This window comes from Penicillium chermesinum (assembly GCF_028974085.1).
Source record: "Penicillium chermesinum strain IBT 19713 chromosome Unknown utg000005l:1.0-4115287.0:1.0-4118363.0, whole genome shotgun sequence".
NCBI classification, from domain to species: Eukaryota; Fungi; Ascomycota; class Eurotiomycetes; order Eurotiales; family Aspergillaceae; genus Penicillium; species Penicillium chermesinum.
Window position 1 is genome coordinate 1989220 of NW_026695315.1, and position 19300 is coordinate 2008519.

Here is a 19300-nt window from a genome sequence, read left to right on the forward strand (position 1 = left end):
ATTTTGGGCAGGGGTATCCCGTTTACCCCCAGTTGCTGAGCCGCTCAGCTGATTATTTCATGCTCTACGTAAGCCTCCTAAGAAAAGGGGGGTGGGTAGCAGTTTCCCCCTCTCCTAGTCCTCCATCTCCCCGACATTTGCCACCGAGGCTGTCTCCAGGGAAGAAAGAATAAAAAAAAAAAACGCGCAATCGAGGGGCCGAAAGCACTCGTAACTCGTAACTGCAGTATCCCGAAAGAAGTATTTAGACCCAAGGGCAAACAGAAAAGCAGAAGATTCAACTCCATGTACATCTTTGCCAAGCGGCGCCAAGTGCCTAAGCTTGTGGAGCCCGGGCTTGGCACAGGATGGCCGCGTCAGCTCTTCAACCCGCAGGACGTCAGGCGCGCCCTGGCCCTTGCGGTGGGGGGCACCAACACCCAAACGCCCCCCAGCCAATGGAGGTTGAGACCCTGGAATCAGGGCCCCCGATACTCCATGCTTAATTTTTGATTATCCCACCGCTACTGAATCCCTCAAACCGATTCTGCGGGGTGCACATTCCTGCCCTGCATGATACTGTCTATACAACCTCGCCCGAACTGGGAAAACCTCCCAGCATCCTGAAAATGCAGTTCCCACGGAACTCGTCATCAAACTTAACCTTTTGGCCCGTCCCGTCAGCGACAATCTCCTTTTCTGCTACGCCAACACGAGGGAAATTAGAGAAACACTGCCTCCCCCTGGATTCAAAGTTGCCCCCTATCCCCTTCCTGGCGCCCTTCCCGTACCGGGGCATCTCCCATCTCTGGTACCAGGAACGATAACTGCTTCTTAGCTTGGGAATAGCCTTGTCGATATTTCGAACTAGTTACAACAGACCTAAGTCAGATTCCCTATAGGGTTAAATGGGATTAAGGATGTGCCCCATGCTCCCCCCCTTTTGCTCCCGAATTAATTTATTTTTTTCTTCTTTTTTCTTTTCTTTTCTTTTCTTTTTTTTTTTTCCGGGGGGGGGGGGGGTTTAATATGATAGTGGATATTCAGGGTCCTAAAGTGTCTTGTACAGGGTATCAAGGTTTAGAGTTTGGGTTAATCTAAGATTTAGTTTCTATTTTATTTTTCGCCCTACACGTCTAGAGTCCGACTGGGGCGGATTCGCATTCGGATTAGGATGGCCTCATTTCGTCGGACTGCACGAATAGGGACAGGGTAGCCGCGGTGGCGACGATACCTCTGCAAGGACCACTAGAAGTTGCAGTTAAGCCGAGCTTTGTATGGATCCCTAAGATCGCAGAGGCGCTTTTGGCGGCACACGCAGGGAAGGAACGCCGAGTTCGAGCCCCCACTTTCCATAGACTTGGTTAACTTGGAAGTCGAGTTGGCTGGGAGCAAGCCATCCTTTTTTTGGTTTCGATGCATGCCTGCAATCCTGCAGATATGACCGGTGCTACGTGCGATAGGATATCTGTCAAGCATTCAAGCATGCGAGATACCGCGGGCTGAGGATGGTGCCCTCCGGAAAACGTATCAAAGGTGCCACGGGCCAATCACCGGGCGATGTGGCCCAGTATGGCGCAATGGGGGGGGGGCGCCCAAGGAGAAGGGTTGCGCATTGATTGGGAGCCAGTAATGCTTTGTGGAACGCTGGCTGCTACAGACTTCGGTCTCGTGTTCGAGTAGCGGGCAATAGTAACGCTGTGACGGGGCAACGGGTTAAGGAGAAGGGGGGGGGGGGTTGGGAAGGAAAGTCTGGTTGACTATTATCGCGGCTTAGCAAGGGAGGGGAAGAGACAATTCCAGTATCACGGAAAACATGACTGTCAACCTCACTGCGAGGGGCGTCTGCATTTGGATCAGTAGTTTGCCTTTACTGCGCCCGCATTTCGCGATTCTCTTTTTTTCTTTTTTCTTTTTCTTCTATCCTTTTCCCCTCTTTTTTGCTTTTTCCTTTTTTTCGGGGGGGGGGGGGGTCTCGGAGAATGTCATCTGTCTAGCCATTGCCCTCCCTGGATACTGACAGGGTATATTCGGGAGGATGACTAGCCCCCAAGTTCAGGTCATGACATCTGCCAAGCGGAGATGTATGATCCGCTTTCTGCAAGTGCGTCCGTGCCGGGAAGCTTGATCCAGATCCTGGACCTTGCGTACTCCATCGTGGGAGGTGGAGAGCTGGACTAGGAATATCGATATATTGGAAGTTCCAGTAGGACAGGAGGCTCTTACAGTCGATCACATTATGCACAGCACATCAGTGCAAGTCATTTCTGTGTTCGTTTTTTGCTCCGTAGATCTCATCCGATCGGAACCTTCATCAGAGCCAGTGATATAGCTGGAGACCCGAGACCCATGAAAGCGGGGACTTGGGCCTTTTCCAGAAACCCACGCGAGACGACTGATCCTAGTTGACACTTCACGTGTGAACGGGGATGATGGGTTGCCACTTTACTTCTCTCGGTGCACCTCCTTTTGGAAACGCGGTACGGAGTACCCTTGTCAAGTATCGCCCGAGGATCCCCGGCGATGAAAAGGGCGGTCTTCGCCAGTAAACGTAATGGGAAGAGATGGAAAAATTATCGGCCCCTCTTCAAAGCTTAGTTCTTTCCAGATGGAGGATAGCCATTGAGGTTCCCCCCTGAAGCGGAAGAACTCCCCAAAGGATGTTTGATTAGATGTTCGCCAACGAAAGAAAATGGTAGACCCATTCCGATCTCGAACAGCATTGGAGGTGGAGGAGGGGGAGGCGAGCCTAAGGAGGGGCCAATCAGGGTTGAAGAGAACTGGGCCGTTGCCCAATTTGGGGAGAAAGTCGCCGGTCGCTCGACCCACCCGCTTTTCACGATGGGTCGAACGTTTCAGAGTCTGATTAGTGTTGACCCTGAAGGTGGCAGTGTTGGTTAGCGTACTATGTGGGGCCCCAAGGATCGCACGCAGGGATCTCCAGAGGGGACCAACGGGCTTTGCGGGGATCAGGGTAAAGGCGAGAATACATTCGACGCCCAGACCGCCCAGACCGCCCAGACCGCCCAGTACGTCACAGGCTGAAGTGGTGCAGCAATCCCACGAGAATACTCTGATTTACCTTCTAACCAGCTGCTGACCCCTTTTCCCGTCCTCACGAAGAACCGTGATCGATATCTTCGAGATAGTGAACCGCGTCAGGGGGACTCTCTCCCCCATTCCCGGGAAACACGCAAAGATGCCGGCTTGGGTCGTTCCAGTTGCAGGGACGGGCAAGCACGCGTCAGCTCGTGGTGGGGCAGCCGTCAAGTCGAGAATAGGATTGGACGATCCCGCTATGCCAAGATCGGCTATCGACTATCTGCCGTCTGCAATGGGGTGCGCCTTTCCTAATGTGGTGCTCCCTTTTTGTACGGTTCCAGGACTCTGCACAAAACAGTGGAGCCCGGTTAGCCCCAGTTCTCAATATCCCGTCAATATGGTCCGGTATCGGGTCTGGCAGGACCCATGCTTGCTCTCCATTGGAGAAAGGTATCCTGGGTGTGGGAGGTTCGGGGACTCCTCGAATTGCCATTTATCCATTTTACCCGGGCGGAACGTGCGCCTATGACCCTTCCGGTTGGAATGGCAAAATGGTAACTTGTGCGTTCCGTGTTTCAGGATAACAGGAGGATGCCATTGTCAGAATCCCAGGAGCAAGAGTACTCATTTCCCAATGTGGTCTTTTCACCAGATACAACCTCGTGTCCTCGAACGGTGATGTGCGCCGCACATGCGATCAAAGCCAACCTTAGTGTTTAGAGGATAATCCCTATGACGATCTGCCGTGTGGACACCGCCAAGATCGGTGCCCCGTGCAGAGTGACAGTCCTGGGTGGGTTCTCTCTTTTTAGGTACTAGCTCAGCTCCGTAGGGATCGCATCCTAAATACGTGCCTGGGAAGTGACGTCGAGATGATCGCCACTATAGCTCTTTTTCTATTTTCGACCTGAGGTGACGAAAGAGTACGAAGTACGGAGATGTAGCGGACCATTCCACGACAGTATGGGAATTATCTCTTGTGGAATTTTCGTTTTTCTATTACTTTTCCTTTCTTAAACAGTGCTGCGACGTACTTTGTCATCTGCCCCATGAACCTCGGGGCCGGAATGGTCCCCAGCACCAGAAACTATTGACCTACCAGTATCTTATGTTCAATACGCGCAGGCTTGGGGTTTAACCCCCCCCCCCCCCGGTCGGAGAATTAGACCTGTACCCCATGAATTGCATGACTTGTGTAGAGAGTACTTTAGGGAAAGGGCTTCACCGCCCTTTGAAGCACAATTTCGAGCGCGTCTCTCGGAAAATCAACAAATCTACAGCCCGGGCATCCCCGGCACATGGGCAGGGAGGGAAGCGTTTAGCCTGCTGTGCGCGACGCGTCATGTCAAGGAGAAAGTGAGCCGTCTTACGGGCAGACACTGTTCCTGTCCGGGCCAAGCGCAGGAGAGGAGAAAAGCGGTCAGGTGGGATCAAGGTGACTCCACAAACCTGTAAAGGTACCCTCCAGATACACTTTCTACGATTGGCGCTCGATCGCCCTCAACCCTGTCCATCCGGCTCCCTCCGTGTTGTCGTGCTTGGGCGCCCCAACGGTCGCCGTCGGTCAGCTTACACTCCTGCAGACGGTCCCACGGACTTGTATATGTCATGTTTGAGATACATTACAGGGGTGTTGTCTTCGCTAGATGTCACAGACTTCTTCTCGTCGTTTATGTGGTGTATTGGTTTTATTTTTCCTGTTCTGAAATTTAATGATCTGATTCTACCGTATGATTCGAAAAGGCTTAGTCCCCTTTCATCCATCAAGAAGACCCTACCGGTGAAATATCGAAATGGCTGGTGGGCCAGACACGGGATGGCTTGATATGGCGGGCGATGGCTGAAAAGAGGCGTTCAGGATGGAGAACTCCCCATCAGTGCTTTTTCTTTTTTCTTTTTTCTTTTTTTTTCTTTTCTTTTCGGTGTGTGCTTTGACTCGAAAATGACAAAAGAAAAAGGAAAATTTTGATATCTTGACAGCCATAGGTGATGCTACTGTTCATACTTGGGTTAAGGAAGTCTTAGCGCGCTCCATCCCGTCTGGATTTTTGATTTGTCCTGGGCCCTAAGCAGACCCAGGACCCCCGAAGGACTGAGAGCAGCAGCTCAGGCGCACCTCAACCCGTCTGCGAGATCTCGCGGTAGCGTGGCCCTTAGGCTGTCCCTTAGTAGCGTCATGACGTAGAAGAACAGCGCACCAGATCTTGGATCCTGATTGCGACCCTTGACTCGAGCGAGACGTGAAAAGTAGATGCAGACTCCCGATACCTCCAAATTGGCAGTGTTCGGGACGGAAGATCCACGGTCGAGGAACATCGAACTGGAACCATGGAAAAGGGTCTTACCGCATTTGGGCGTGTGTGGTGTTGAGCCCCTCATGAGGTTCTTCCTGCCCATGTTCCTGTTTCTGTTTCTGGGTGGGTTCTTCTTTTTTCTGGAAAACTACGACCACGGACATGTTCGGTTTACTCCCCTGGGTAGCACGAAGCAGGGAAATGCGGAGAACTCGAACTGGATCGCGCCGGAAAAGCGACCCAGCGGATGGTGTCTAGAGACCATGGTTCGAGCCTTGCAAGTGATTTCCCATATCCTGTGCTGGTTGGTTGTCCTCCACCGAGTGGCTGCGTGGTTATGTAGGATGACCAGCCTATGGGATATACGGTAAGCGGCCACAGAAGTGCAACTGGAATGGTTCAAAGTCAAATGCTGTGAGGTTCTTCAGCCTCCCTCGGCTGCTGCTCAGATCCTTGTGATCAGAGCTTAGCGTTCTCGGGATTTGCGCTCGGGGGGGGACTTGGCCTTTTAGGAGGTCGCGATGAAACAACGGTTCTGATTGGCTGGGGAGCTTCTTCCCACGGGTACATTTCATCCCATGAGGAGACCCTCCACTCCAGTGGGGTTTGAGTTCTCCCAAAGCCATACGAAGGTGATATGTCTAAAAGGGATTCTGGGATTGGGGGTTCTCCTACCTGATCACATCTGCCGCGCTGCAGGAGCCGCGCCAATATGCAATACGTGATAATGGTCTACGGAGTAATACGAGAGGGGACGGCTTCCTTCCCCTCCTTCCCCGTCGCACGGTTGATTCTTTGGAAGACTTGAATGATACAGGTCGTCGGCCCCCTCTCCCAACCCCGGCAAATCAACGTGTTGCTCCCGAATCCCTGCAGGAGCCAAATTCAGCATTCCGTCACGACTCCTACATTTCGTACAACCTCTACGGACTACGGAGTACCAGCAATTGCATAGGGTGCTGATTTAGCGTCTCCTCCTTGGGGGATGCTTTGCTTACCCAAGCCGGCGCAAACTCGGACTAAACCTTGATGGGGCCATGGTACTATGGTACATGGAACGCCAAGTATAATGTCTTCAATACAAGCATGATGGGAAACCGGAAGACTCGTATGATAGGATGGCAATCCAAGTCACATCCATTGGCATTTCGGACGGGCTGCAAATGCCAGCTGTCAGCAGAATGCGGACGTCAATAATGTGTGCAGGCTATTGATGGGACCGCCTTGGAAGGGAGTTTAGGCCATAGGAGACTGCCGATATCTGTAAATCGATCTCGAGGCTCCATACAGAAAGTGAGGCAGCTGTTCCCACGCTAAACCTAACGTGGCCCGTGTCCCAAGCCCCCAGTTTCTCTCCCACATAACATGGCTGACAAGCCCGCGCATGAGTCGTCATCGCCTCCTCTTTTCTCCCCTTATTACCTTTTTGGAGGGTTGCGAGGGTGTAGCTGTCTGTCTCTGCTTATGCACCTTTTCTTTTCTTTCTTTTCTTTTCTTTTCTTTTTTTTTTATTCCCCTTTTGATTTTGCCCCAGGGCCCTGTTTCTCTCCTCCAATCCCCTTCCCTAAATCCCTCCCCCCCTCCCATATCTACTACTAATCATCCTGCCACCAATGGGAATCGCCACCCGACCTTGACCCCGTGGACCCTACATTTGGGTTTTTTCTTGCCTCCCGACCCTATGCGTGTTCAAGCTTCAATGCATCCCCCCATCTGCCTTGCTGCTCCCGTACGCAGGTGGGCTTCCCGAGTCAATCTAAACCTCTCGCATGTCAATAAAAAGTAAATGATCATAGCAATAAAAAAAAAAATCCCAATCAGCCAGCCTGCGTCCAATTTGTCTCCCTAGAGCGGGTATACCCTTTGACGTATGGCTGGGATCTGCTGGCTTCCCCGCTACCTTGAAACGCCGTCAGGGCGAACCTTGGTCGCTGCATCGTGAGTTTATTTCTTGGCTGGCCCTTTTTTTTCGACTTTTTCCCTCTCCCATTTCTTTTTCTCCCTTTTCGCCCAAAGTTGCCTAGTGTACCTCCGACACGGCACAGGTGGGCCACTCACGGACAGCCCTCACAACTATAGTCTGTGCGGGACATTCTCTCCCCCCCCTATTCTGGGCTCCTTATCCACGTTGAGCTCTAAGGTTACTGTCTGCTTTTTGGGGTCCCATGATTTCCCCTTGACTCGTATCTGGTCTCCCAAGTGGTAGACCCTGGCCCGATCGCGGGCCCCCGGTACATTCTTGCGCGGTTAATACTTTTTTAAGATTCGATCTTCCATTCTTCAGCCTATCCGGCACGTAGACAGAAAGAGACATAAGGTTAATTGAGACACGGGGGCTCAATCAAAGCAGGGGGAGTCGCGGCACTAACGAACAAGCCTCAGCCCCAGTAGCCCAGCGTAGCTGCCCGACTCTGTATAGTTGGTTAGGAGACCCCAAATGACTCCAAAGACAAAATAAATTCCTAATTGGGAGAAATACGCAGATAAACAGGAGGGGTCCGAGGAACTGGTTCCCGTTGTCGAGAGCCACTTTTGGCACTAAAAGCAATGCGTCCCATCCTGCAACCCCAAATAAGAAAATAAGAAATCGAATTATTTGGCAATATGGAACCCTTCAAAAAAAAAAAGAAAAAAAGAAGAAATTAGGGAAAAAATCCCCCCCTCCCCAATAATCCATATCCCCATTTAATTCAAAAATTCGATAAAACCATTCTCCCCTCAGAAAAAAAAAGAAATTCACAATTCTTTCAGGAGATCTGCAACCGTCCCCGAGGCACGTCAGTGGCTCAGGGAAAAGGGAATCGTGCCTCACATTATATAGTGTTTGTCCCCTTCTTAAGCTTCGCCGATCCCCTTCCCCAGACTGCTTTTTTCTCCTTTCTCTCCTTTACCCGGATTGTCGAATTTTTGTAAAACATTGATCGACCTCGATCTGCTCCCTTCCCTTCCACACCTCTATACCGGATCGCGACAACGTGTGAATCCATCCTCCATGACGATGGTCATTGAAAACCAGAACCGCCCATATGGCGGCATGAGCTTCGATAATGTCTACCATAATGCGCCGCAATTCACAGACCCTTGGGCCGCTGCACACACCTCCTCCCACTCAACCCCTCCTGTTTACGCGACTTCGATGGGCAACGGCGGCAACCTCCCCATCAACCCCGTCAAGGAGGAAGTTGGCCGCACTGCGCCCATGTCCATGCCCTACCCCAGCATCCCCGTGTCCGCTCCGTCAATGGTCCCGGGCAGCAACTACACAACCGCCGGTTATGGGCCAGAAGTCATGGCGATTCAGCACGAGGTGCCGCGCACCGGGTTCGAGCACGCCCCAACATACACCACTGCTCCCCCTATGAGCAGTTTCCCTCCTCCCAGCTATGCGCCAGTCAGCTATGCGCCAATCCACCCTTCACAGTCACAAGACGCTCGTCGCATTTCTCACTCGTAAGTCCAAAGCCAAATTCCCTCCGCCTAGCAATTTCGAACCGCGTGGCTGACGCGCAAACAGAGATGCTGCCCGTGTGGGATCATCCCAACCACCAGCACCCACTCCCACCTTCGGTGACGCGCTGGATGCAAGCCGAGGAATGGTGGCACTCAGCCAGGATTTGACCCCCCGAAACATCTACGGCCCTCGTGGCGCCCGCGGTTCTGCCGACTCCTACGGATTCCCCTCAACTCACTCTTCCGCCTCCTCGATCTCCTCGGGTGGGAATTACCCCTATTACAGCGCCTCAGTCGGCTCGGTTGATTCCTCTGTGACCGACTACAGCTCCACTACTTCCGAGTCGTATGAGTCGCGCACTCTCCCGCGTCCCGCCAGCCTCCTGGCAGGGAGCGCTCCTCCAGGACCCCAGTCCATGATGAGCCAGTTCAGCTCGAAAATGCCCTCTAATACCCAGAAGAAGCACAAGTGCAAGGTCTGCGACAAGCGATTCACCCGTCCCTCATCATTGCAAACGCACATGTACAGCCACACTGGCGAGAAGCGTGAGTTTTCCCCTCCCCCTTTACTCAATTTCCTTAGGAGATGAAAGGTGACTGACAATGAATCCAGCATACTCTTGCGATGTTGAAGGTTGTGGGCGGCACTTCTCCGTCGTGTCCAACTTGCGCCGACACAAGAAGGTTCACAAAGGCGAGAAGGACACTGGCTCCCCTGACGACGATGAGTAAAGAACTCGAAACTTTGTGACGAACTCCTTTCATTCGGGCTGCCCTCTTCGATTCTTATCTGCGTGAAGAAAAAAAAAACCACAAACACCAGACCCTTTTACCCCCGACTGTGCCTCAGACACCGTCCCAACAAAGTCGAATTGCAGCCATGCGCTGGTCCCGGCTCCGGTTCTGTACAACACATTGGGTTCTTCTCTCCTATCTTCATATCTCTTCATCTCTCGATCGGGCGTCGAGAATTCCTTATTATACCCTATGGACGGTCTGTGATCATGGTTTCATCTGATACGGCCCACGAGGCCGCGGAAAGGGGGAGCTTTGGCTTTTTTTTTTTTGTCCTGATTTTTTTTTTTTCTTGATGTTTTATTTCTCACGACCATAGAGGTTCCGGCTGGGTTTGCGTTCCTGGTTGGGTTTCTTCTTTTCAATTCTTTCGCTAGACCTGGGAGTCACCTGTGCTTTTTTCGATACCAATGGGCTTATGATTCGATGCGTGTTTGGTTACATCTACTATGGGATTTGTTATGTTTTCGCCATCCGCTGGCCCCTTTTACAATTACTTAATTTCTTATTCTACTCTTTGCATCAATCCAAAATGCATGGTTTAGACCTTTCCCATTTACTTGGCTTCCAATTTTCCCTCCGTTCTTTATGTGTCTTGTTTTCCACTCTGATTCTACTCGGTTTGTTCGCGCTGTGTGAGGATGGTGTTGGATTGATACCCGTGGTTCTGGTTGAGTGTCTACTTTCACGTCTGGACTTTGCGCGCTAGAGGCGCCAGAGGACCCTAAATCTCGTTTATTCCAAATACCCTGAGTTCGCAATTAAGCATTTTGATACAGGTACTTTAGACTCGAAAATTATGCAAGTAACTACTGCCAGGCCAGCCCCCTCGGGGCCATCGCCGATCAACTAGATTTATTCACCGTATGCTCTGCGGCATCGAAGCCCCTAATAGTCTTCCCGGAGGTTGCTAGTTAGTATCCTCTACAGCTACCCTTTCAACTTTCCATATCAAACATCTCTCTCCAGGCGTAGGTGATAATCTTCTCTTCATATGATACTGGCTGAGAGCCAGCCGATGAGATTTGCTGTATCGCCCAAACATAGTACCAGACGTGAGGCCACTACCCCCGGGATAATCACCATGGCAGATGCCTCCAAGCATCTCCCCCGCACGAAATAAGCCGAGGATTTCTGTCCCAGTAGTATCATAGTATCATCCCAGCAGCCTCCGAATTGACAGACCACCGAAGGCCAAAATTCATCCCAGAAGTAATTCGAACAGCCAAGAAAGGCCCTTTATCAATCGACACCACCAATTTGACTTCGGAAGCGTCAGCCCGGTAGTCCCCAAGCCGTCCTTCACGGCGGGATCCCAATACCCAGGCCTCACGGCTCGTGTGTCTACTCCGCCAACGTCCCCCCAAAGTGCCCCTCAGTTGACCAAGCCGACCTCAGCACAGAAATCTGCCAACTTTCCCCAGCTAGTTCTCCGTGAGATGCTTCGTCATCTCCAGCCTATACTCCACAGCTCTTAATTAAGGGCGGCGCTGAAGCCTGCGTTGCCGGTGCTCATGATGAGGATGCAGTTTTAGGGGGGTGGTAGAAAATGCTAGTGTTGGAGGTGTGTATAGTGGATTGATGTTTTGTTGAGGTGTTTGGGTTTGGGCTGGATTGGATGGGTTGAAAAGACCTCGGGAGCTCAGCTGTTTACATTGCGATGTTTGATATAGTTTTTTAAAGTTCTCCGTTGTCCCCACAATTCCCCGCTTGCGGGGGATCGGCCCCCGCTGGTAAGATGAGGATTTTTGGTTGTGTCACGTAAGATGCTCTAGAGAGACATGGACGGATGATGATGGATAATCGCTAGCGGCCATCTAAGGGCTAGTAGGGAGTCATTCGGAGGCCATAATCTGGCCACGCGACGAGTTCAACCAGTGGAGCTATGAAACGGTGCTCTACGTACGATTAACATTTGTTGGCTCATGAGTTTATGAAGCAGGTTCTGAATGATAAAATCCAATAGCCACTTTAAATCAAATTATTTTCAATGTTGAGCCTGCCGGTTCAGATCAGAGTGCAAAGAGACAGTGAAAAGGCCAATCCAAACGCCGAGGGTCAATGATAACGCATCAAGGCTATTGATTACGGAAGTAAATTCCCTATGATTGAGCTGCATGGTATAAAATATACCATAGCTGCGTTGGGATCAAACCTAACGAATCCGGTCCAACTTGGCACGGTTCATGGCAATTTGGTCGTCGACGTAATCGCTCTGTGACATAGAGTTAGCATATAGAGAAAAAGAATGAAAAAAAAAAAACTCAAGTAGAAGATGGTTAATACTAACCTTGCCAGTAATGCGCTCAAGATGTCTATTTTGTTCATCAAGTTCGCGCCCAGTGGCTTTCGCTAGGCCATTCAGTCGGCCCGCAGCGCCACTCAGAAGATCCAGGTTCTGTTCAATCTCATCTTCCATAGCCTCATCCTCGCTATCAGCCTCAAACTGATACTTCGCACGCTCCGTTACGCTAGCCTTCTTAGGCTTGCCGGCCCGTCCAGCTTCACGCTCAATGTCACGGAAAGTACTCTGCATGCGGGCATCAGACGCATATCTTTCAGCGCGAGTGCCCCCCCCGCATCTCACGCTCTTCCTGGCGGTCCTGAACAACCTTGCGCATGGCTTCCTCTTCACGCGCTCGCTTGGTAAACGGGTTGCTCATGTGCGGCCTGAACATACTCTGGTTCAGTCTCTTAAGTTCCCGGGCCTTGTCCTCGGCCAGATGACCCTGCAACTTGGCTGCGTCCAGGCTGCCCTCCGCATCGTGGATCATTTCACCCTGAGCGCCCAGACGAGCGAGTGTCTGGCGACCCGTCTCTTCAGCTTGCGCTGCCACCCGCAGAGCATTCCGGGTTGATGAAATGTCACCCTGCTTAATGTGGCGCATTTCCTGCTTGGTGGCCTGGATACTCTCCTCCTCTAGTTCCTCGGCCGTGAGCTGGCGGTCTTCAAATGTAGCCATGCTGTACTCATTGCTGCCGCCACCGTAGGTCGGTTGGCCCTCCTGGCCCTCCTGCCCCGGGCTGTAGGGCGGCGGCGCGCTGCCCGGATGATTGTTCCCTGACTGCTGGCGGTTTCGCGCACCCCCAAAAAGTTCATTCCGGGCGGCATCAGAAGGCTCATTGGGATCAGCATTACCCAGCCCACCGTAGCCACCTGCTCCATACCGGGATGGAGTTCCGGCCCCAGTGCTTCCGCTCCCGCTCCCGAACCGGTCGCCGCCATATCCTCCCTGGTTGCCGTAGGTGTTGGGAGCATAGCCAGAGTACTTGCTGTCTGAGGGAATGCTATGAGGGCCTGAGCCGGGGGAGGGCGAAGGTCCGTTGTTAAAACCGCCTGGTGGTGGGGGAGCCATGCCGATACTTTGCTTGGCCCTGGTGTAGGAATCGGTTGGAATAGGCTGGGCATATGGGTTTGTATTTTCCTGAGGGCTCTTGGTTTTTGACCGGCCGAAGAGAGCGCGGCGGTTGGAGTCGTCGTCGCCGTCCGACTTGTCGGATTTCTTGAACAGACCCATGGCGGGCAACACGTTTCGAAGTAGGACTGAGAAGATTAGAAATGGATTTGTATGAGGCAAATAGGTCTTTGTGATTACGAAACGAAAGAGAAAAGATCGGACAGGCTTCGAGAATAGAAAACTAGAGAGAAAGGCAAAAAGGAAAGGAGACCACTGTATTGCTCCGCAGCCCAAAGTGGCTCAGGGGAGCTGCAGGTCGAGACGAGTAACGCCGAACGTGGCGGTGATGGCAAAACGGAGAATTTACCGCAAATTAGTATGGCGATGTGGTATTGTAAGAGTAATTTACAGCGATTTTACAGGTGAGCTATCTTAGGGAACCATGTAATGGTGAGTCAGCAACGCTAAACCAAATGAAGCAGCTTCGCCTCCCTCGTTATTTTTGGTGTTTTCTGCTGCCTGCGCACACAGTCTCTTTTCTTTCCTCTCCCGCAATGGCGCCCGTGGGAGATGCTGACCACTGTAGAGACAAGGCCCGCAGGGAGCTGCTGGCCTTACTCGAGGGCGTGAGTATTTCTGTCGCCTGACCCGTGCCTGTTCTAATGGCGTGCAGACTCGGGGCAAGAAGAATCTCGTCCTCAGTCAGGAGCTGGCCGGTCCAGTTGGCCTGTTCGTCAAGTTCTCCGTGCTGCAGGAGTACGGTGTAGACCGAGTTTTTCTGCTGGAAAATGCAAACATCGACTCTTCCCAACGCAATGTCGTCTTCCTGGTTCGAGGCGAAAAAGCTCGCCAGGTGCGCACCGTGGCAGGTAAGGTGTAAACGTGCATCCTTGTCCCCCTGCCCTTTGCACATTGCGTCTTTCTTTCTTTTTTTTTTTCCACATCTTTTAGTCCATGCTGTGGCTTGGAATTGGGACATCAGTAGATTACACAGATCGTTCCTACTCTGTGTAATCAGTCGTAGCATCCCTAGATTAAAAGCAGCTCATTTATCTGGCTTTCCTTCCAATCAAATGTCGATTGATCGCCATCAACCTGGGCTAACATTATCTTAGAGCAAATAAAACGTCTGCAGAACAATGGAAACGTGGAACATGAATTCTCAATCATCTTTGCACCCCGACGCACCCTAGTGAGCAATACCGTGCTGGAAGAAGCTGGTATCATTGGCGACGTCAATATCTTCGAATTTCCTCTTCTCTTCCTGCCCCTAGAGCAAGATATCCTGTCTTTAGAACTCGATGATGCCTTTGAAGATCTCTACTTGGTGCGTACGAATTGTCGATCGGAATTGGCCAACAAGCAGCTAACAGCCGGGCAACACAGCACAAGGATCCTGGTTGTATCTTCCATGCCGCGAAAGCGTTGATGGGAATTCAGCAGAGGCATGGCTACTTCCCCCGGATTGTTGGCAAAGGAGACCACGCACGGCGTCTTGCAGACCTTTTGCTTCGAATGCGCAAAGAGCTTGATGCTGAAGAGAGCTCCGGCCTAGCAGACCCCTCCACCCGGGGCTTGCTTCCCAGTGCGGACATCGAGAACCTGATCATCATCGACCGGGAGGTGGATTTTGGTACTCCTCTTCTGACGCAGCTTACCTACGAAGGCCTGATTGATGAATATGTCGGCATCAAGAACAACCAAGCCGATGTCGATACCAGCGTCGTGGGCCAAGCACCCATGCCCCACGCACAGGAATCTTCCAAGTCGCCCCAGCAGGCCAAGCCGGGCATGAAGCGAAAAATTCAGCTGGACGCCTCCGATCAATTGTTCAATCAACTGCGGGATGCCAACTTTGCGATCGTGGGTGATATCCTGAACAAAGTGGCCCGTCGACTGGAAAACGAGTATGAAACTCGGCACTCGGCAAAGACCACTAACGAATTGCGTGACTTTGTCAACAAGCTGCCCAGCTATCAGCTGGAGCACCAAAGTCTTCGGGTCCATACGAACCTAGCCGAAGAAATTATGCGACTTACCCGGTCAGAGACCTTCCGCAAGATCCTAGAAGTGCAGCAGAGTAATGCGGCCGGTGCCGATACTACCTATCAGCATGAAACCATCGAGGAGCTCATTGCTCGCGATGTCCCTATCAAGAGTGTCCTCCGGCTTCTATGCTTGGAGTCGTGTATGGCTGGTGGCCTTCGCCCCCGAGACCTAGAGAATTTTAAGCGCCAGGTCGTACAAGCCTATGGTCACCAGCACCTGCTAACGTTTTGGGCCTTGGAGAAGATGGAACTCCTTCAGCCTCGATCCTCAGCGACAACCATGCTGCTCCCAACATCTGGCACACAAGCGGGCACGAAGACCAACTATGGATATCTGCGGAAGAACTTACGCCTCGTGATAGAGGAAGTCAGCGAGAAAGATCCTAACGACATATCATACGTCTACAGCGGATTCGCGCCTCTTAGTGTTCGCCTGGTCCAGTGTGTCATACAGAAACCTTATATTCTCTCTTTGATCAAGGGAAACTCACCAACCGCGACATCCAATAACGCTAGCGCGGCGTCTCCCGGTTGGCTCGGCTTTGAGGATGTGGTGAAGAGTGCTCGTGGATCAACCTTCAACATTGTTCAGAAGGGAGACGATAAGGCCGTCCGCGCCCGTCAGACCCTTAGTGGCAATGCCGGGACCAAAACCGTCTATGTGTTCTTTCTAGGAGGGATCACATTCACGGAGATAGCCGCGTTGCGGTTCATTGCGGCCCAGGAAGCACCGCGTCGCAAACTGATTATCTGTACTACTGGTATCATCAGCGGCGACCGCATGATGAACGCTGCCCTGGCGCACGGCAGCTTTGCTAGCCCTGAGTAATCACCACGCCTTCCCCGGAGCTTAGCGTGTTGTTCTTTTTATTTTCCAATAGCTTAATGATACCAATCCATTGCAGTTGCAGATGGTCTTTTTAACTATATGCTTATCGACTTTTGAATCGCATATTGATCACTTTTTCGAGTACTAGTGAGAATGTACAGCTAATAGTAGTTTAGTATTTGAATCCCGAGTTGACACCCATCAGTCGCCCCTGATACCGCTCTGTGATCTCGCCTAATCGGACCATGACCCCAGCAGCTAAAGTACGGACTTGTTCTCGCGGATCAGGAGGTCCTCCTGGAGCCAAAGGTGCTTTCGAGGTTGGTGGCGTATTATCAAAGACCTGAGAAGCCCATTCGCGAAGCTCGATGACCTGCGAAGCAAGTTCGGTGACCAAACGCTCCTCTCCATTGGAGCCAGAGGCGATGTTCAAGTCAAGTAAAGCCAAAAAGAGCGTAAGAAGGGCAACCGAAACAGTTGGCTCACTGGAGAAAGGACTGGTGTGTAAAGATAGCAGGAGTGAAAGAGTTTCCTGGGTGAGACCTGGAAGAAAAGTGGTGTATGGGCCCGACGTGGAAAGTATGAGCGATAGGGTTTGGAGGAAGAGAGTCAGAATATGAGGGACTGTAAATGGGTTATAGGATGAGAATGATGACCTGTTGGTTGAGACGTAAGTACTCCTGCTTGAACGGATGGGGAATACTGGAAGCTTACGAGGAGAATTGCAGCATGACTACATTGAAACGATTTACCAGAGGGTAGAAAAATCCTTCAGCAAGAACCTTGTGCAATTCCTTGGCTGTTGAACGTTGACGCTGAGCATCACGCTCTTGACGCCTCCTCTCAACGTCCATACGAGATGAGAATGTGCGGACCTTGAGAGCATTCGGACCAGAGACAGCATCTGCGGCGTCAGCTGCCAGTGGCTGAAGCGACGTGCGCGATATTTCTCTAGTAAGTGCGGCCACAGGAGATTCTTTGGGATCTTGAAACATAGCCTCAAGTGCGGGGGTAAGTCGTTTGGATGGGAACGAGGTGTCCTTCAAGGCAGGGAGACCCAGTGCTTTCGCATCGTCTTCTCCATTGCCGGCAATTTCTCGAGCACTGATGCCGAGGGCTGTGAGTACCGCAGATCGTTGTACTTGAGAAAGGTCTCCTTCGAAAAAGATGGCTGTGAACCAACGTCCCATTTTCTGAGGCTGTGAGACAATCAAACCGATCATACTCTGAAGCCGAGCTTCGTGGAATTGAGGATAGTCGCTTTCATTCTGAAGACCAACGATTGTCAATGCCAATTCTTCAACCTGTTCTGCTAATTCGCTGCCGAAGCCTGTTTTGCGACGTATCAAAGATGGTGCAGTCGAGAGCGCGAGATGATAACGTTCGACATTCTCGTTATCCCGAAGGTATGTGATTAAATCACGGATGTATCTAGTGACATGTCAGACGTTGAAAACGTACGGAAAAAGAACGAAATGGGAACCTACACAGGCGCCGTTGGCTTGTTTCGCTGAACAAGAGTCGGATCATCTTCCTCATCCTCGAAATCATCATCTGGTTTCTCATACGGGATAAGGTCGTCGTCTTCCTCTTCCTCATCCTCATCCTCATCTTCGCTGGGGACCTCGACTATTCGCGAGCCTCTAGAAGGAGTCTCAATTTTTTGAGAGGGCTTTTTTGGCGCAGGTTTTGAAGGTAGCGAATTAGACAGCGCCTTCATCGAATCGAACGACCCGACTTCATCAAAAATTTTGGTCAAGCTTAAGTACCACTTAGCCTCATCACTCTTCATTTCATCAAGATCAAACTTCATGGAATTCCCCGGTTCGTCAATAAGAGAAGAAATGGCCGTTCCAACGACCATGCCCATAAAACGCGCGCGGTTTGATGAGGATCCAATTCGGTTTGATATGGCGTTAAGGTAAGCGCTGGAACGGCCAGCCTCTTTGACTCGAGAGGAATCAAGGCGGCATAGACGACCTGCAGCTAGTAGAATGACCTGAGCATTGGCTGTAGGAGGTTAGTTCTGGATCATGCAATATAAAATATGATCTGACCCACCATCATGGTCGCGATCGCTGTTATGGTTAATTGCAAACTTGTCCCCAAAATTCTCAAGGCTACGCATCAGCAAATTTTGAAGAGCATCTATCAATTCTGGTCAGTTGTGAAATATGTAGAGAATATGTCGATCTTACCAGTATTGAATATTGTCAGTACACCGCGATATACTCCGGTTGAGAAGGTCGCGGTGATTTGACCCTTTGTGAGCCAGTCTGCTATTTGATGCTTGATCTCGGCACGATCACCGATTATGCGGGACAATAAAGCTGCTATGCCAGAAATAACATCATTACACTCGCTTTGATCTGCAGGATAGTCACAAGCACGGATAGCAGGATGCTTGACGGGGAGATTCACAAGAATAAGTTGAAGGACCGTGACTTGGGCCGAGTGCCGGAGATGGCTGAGGAACAAGCGGAATCCTTGTGCAAATGACGGATCATCCAGGATATGCGAGTAGATTGAAGGTATCAAAAGAGCTAAGAATATTAGCACAGACACATTACCAATGGGCCAAAGCACTCACATGAATAACCCAGGCTCAAGGAGCGCTCCGTCAAGGATGCTACTGAGTTCAACCCAGGTTCATCAGTAGGTTCAAGCCGCGAGATGAAAAGAGATATATTACGCCCAATCCAGGGAGCATAAGACCGGCCTTCACTTATCCATATAATAGAAGCAGGTGGTGGAGCTCCATTGAGGCAGGTAAGTGCCTCTGCTGCGACAGAAATGATCTTACCCGAGGCCACAAGCGCTAAGAGTTCGTTCCACGCAATCTTTTGCCTTGTTGGGTTTTGATATAGTGTCTCGATGTCTTTGCGCAAGCGAAACAAAAAATCCTGGGGCTCTAGCAAGGCCGCGGTGACCGAGAGCAAATCTTGAATGGTAGCATGACCACTTGACGCCTCGGCTTTCTGAGGCGAGTTTCTTGCTGATATGAGGAGACGGAGCTGCGATAATAGAGCTGCAATCCCAGGCACGCTGCTCAAGCAGCGGAGTAAGGCAGATTTCGACTTGACATCTTTCGAATGCTTCCCATCGCTGAGGGGTGCCCAGTGGTCTGGGATAGTGGTGCTGACTAACACCTGGAGAATCTGAGTTGTGGCAGGGCCTGGGATTCGGAGATCCAGATTGAGCTTTCTGGATTTATTGTATGGATCTAGTGTTGCGAGCACAGAAGACAGCTCCTCCTGAGAAGGTCTAGATTTTAGCAAATCTATAATTTGAGTAGGTGCGAGGTCACCGGCCAAATCGAAGGAGATTTTGATGGCAGCGTCATTCCGATTGTTTGGCTGAATTGTGGCCGAGGAAGGCTCATTGCTCTGTTTGACGGTCTTCACAGCCGTCAACAGATCATCCATGGCGATAGCTGGTGAAGACAAGAGGAAGCTGGTGGATTGA

The 19300-nt window shown here is 51.2% G+C and overlaps 5 protein-coding genes across 5 annotated transcripts; 2 read left to right on the forward strand and 3 right to left on the reverse strand.

The window, feature by feature from the left end:
* Window positions 1-5127: 5127 nt before the first annotated feature.
* N7468_006908 (uncharacterized protein) lies at window positions 5128-5418 on the reverse strand (the record flags this gene model as incomplete). Its single annotated transcript, XM_058476204.1, has 1 exon — window positions 5128-5418. The coding sequence occupies one exon, from the start codon at window positions 5416-5418 to the stop codon at window positions 5128-5130; it is 291 nt and encodes a 96-aa protein (XP_058329094.1).
* Window positions 5419-8307: 2889 nt separating this feature from the next.
* N7468_006909 (C2H2-type zinc finger protein) lies at window positions 8308-9497 on the forward strand (the record flags this gene model as incomplete). Its single annotated transcript, XM_058476205.1, has 3 exons — window positions 8308-8765; window positions 8830-9311; window positions 9379-9497. The coding sequence occupies 3 exons, from the start codon at window positions 8308-8310 to the stop codon at window positions 9495-9497; spliced, it is 1059 nt and encodes a 352-aa protein (XP_058329095.1).
* Window positions 9498-11715: 2218 nt separating this feature from the next.
* On the reverse strand, window positions 11716-13078 carry N7468_006910 (putative plasma membrane SNARE protein (Sec9); the record flags this gene model as incomplete). Its single annotated transcript, XM_058476206.1, has 3 exons — window positions 11716-11775; window positions 11851-12090; window positions 12173-13078. 3 exons carry the CDS (start codon window positions 13076-13078, stop codon window positions 11716-11718), a joined length of 1206 nt encoding a protein of 401 aa, XP_058329096.1.
* Window positions 13079-13512: 434 nt separating this feature from the next.
* Window positions 13513-15835, forward strand: N7468_006911 (Sec1 family protein; the record flags this gene model as incomplete). Its single annotated transcript, XM_058476207.1, has 4 exons — window positions 13513-13584; window positions 13632-13827; window positions 14074-14285; window positions 14345-15835. The coding sequence occupies 4 exons, from the start codon at window positions 13513-13515 to the stop codon at window positions 15833-15835; spliced, it is 1971 nt and encodes a 656-aa protein (XP_058329097.1).
* Window positions 15836-16007: 172 nt separating this feature from the next.
* N7468_006912 (telomere length regulation TEL2 family protein) lies at window positions 16008-19260 on the reverse strand (the record flags this gene model as incomplete). Its single annotated transcript, XM_058476208.1, has 6 exons — window positions 16008-16491; window positions 16550-17266; window positions 17323-17845; window positions 17897-17983; window positions 18034-18378; window positions 18426-19260. 6 exons carry the CDS (start codon window positions 19258-19260, stop codon window positions 16008-16010), a joined length of 2991 nt encoding a protein of 996 aa, XP_058329098.1.
* Between the last annotated feature and the right edge of the window lie 40 nt (window positions 19261-19300).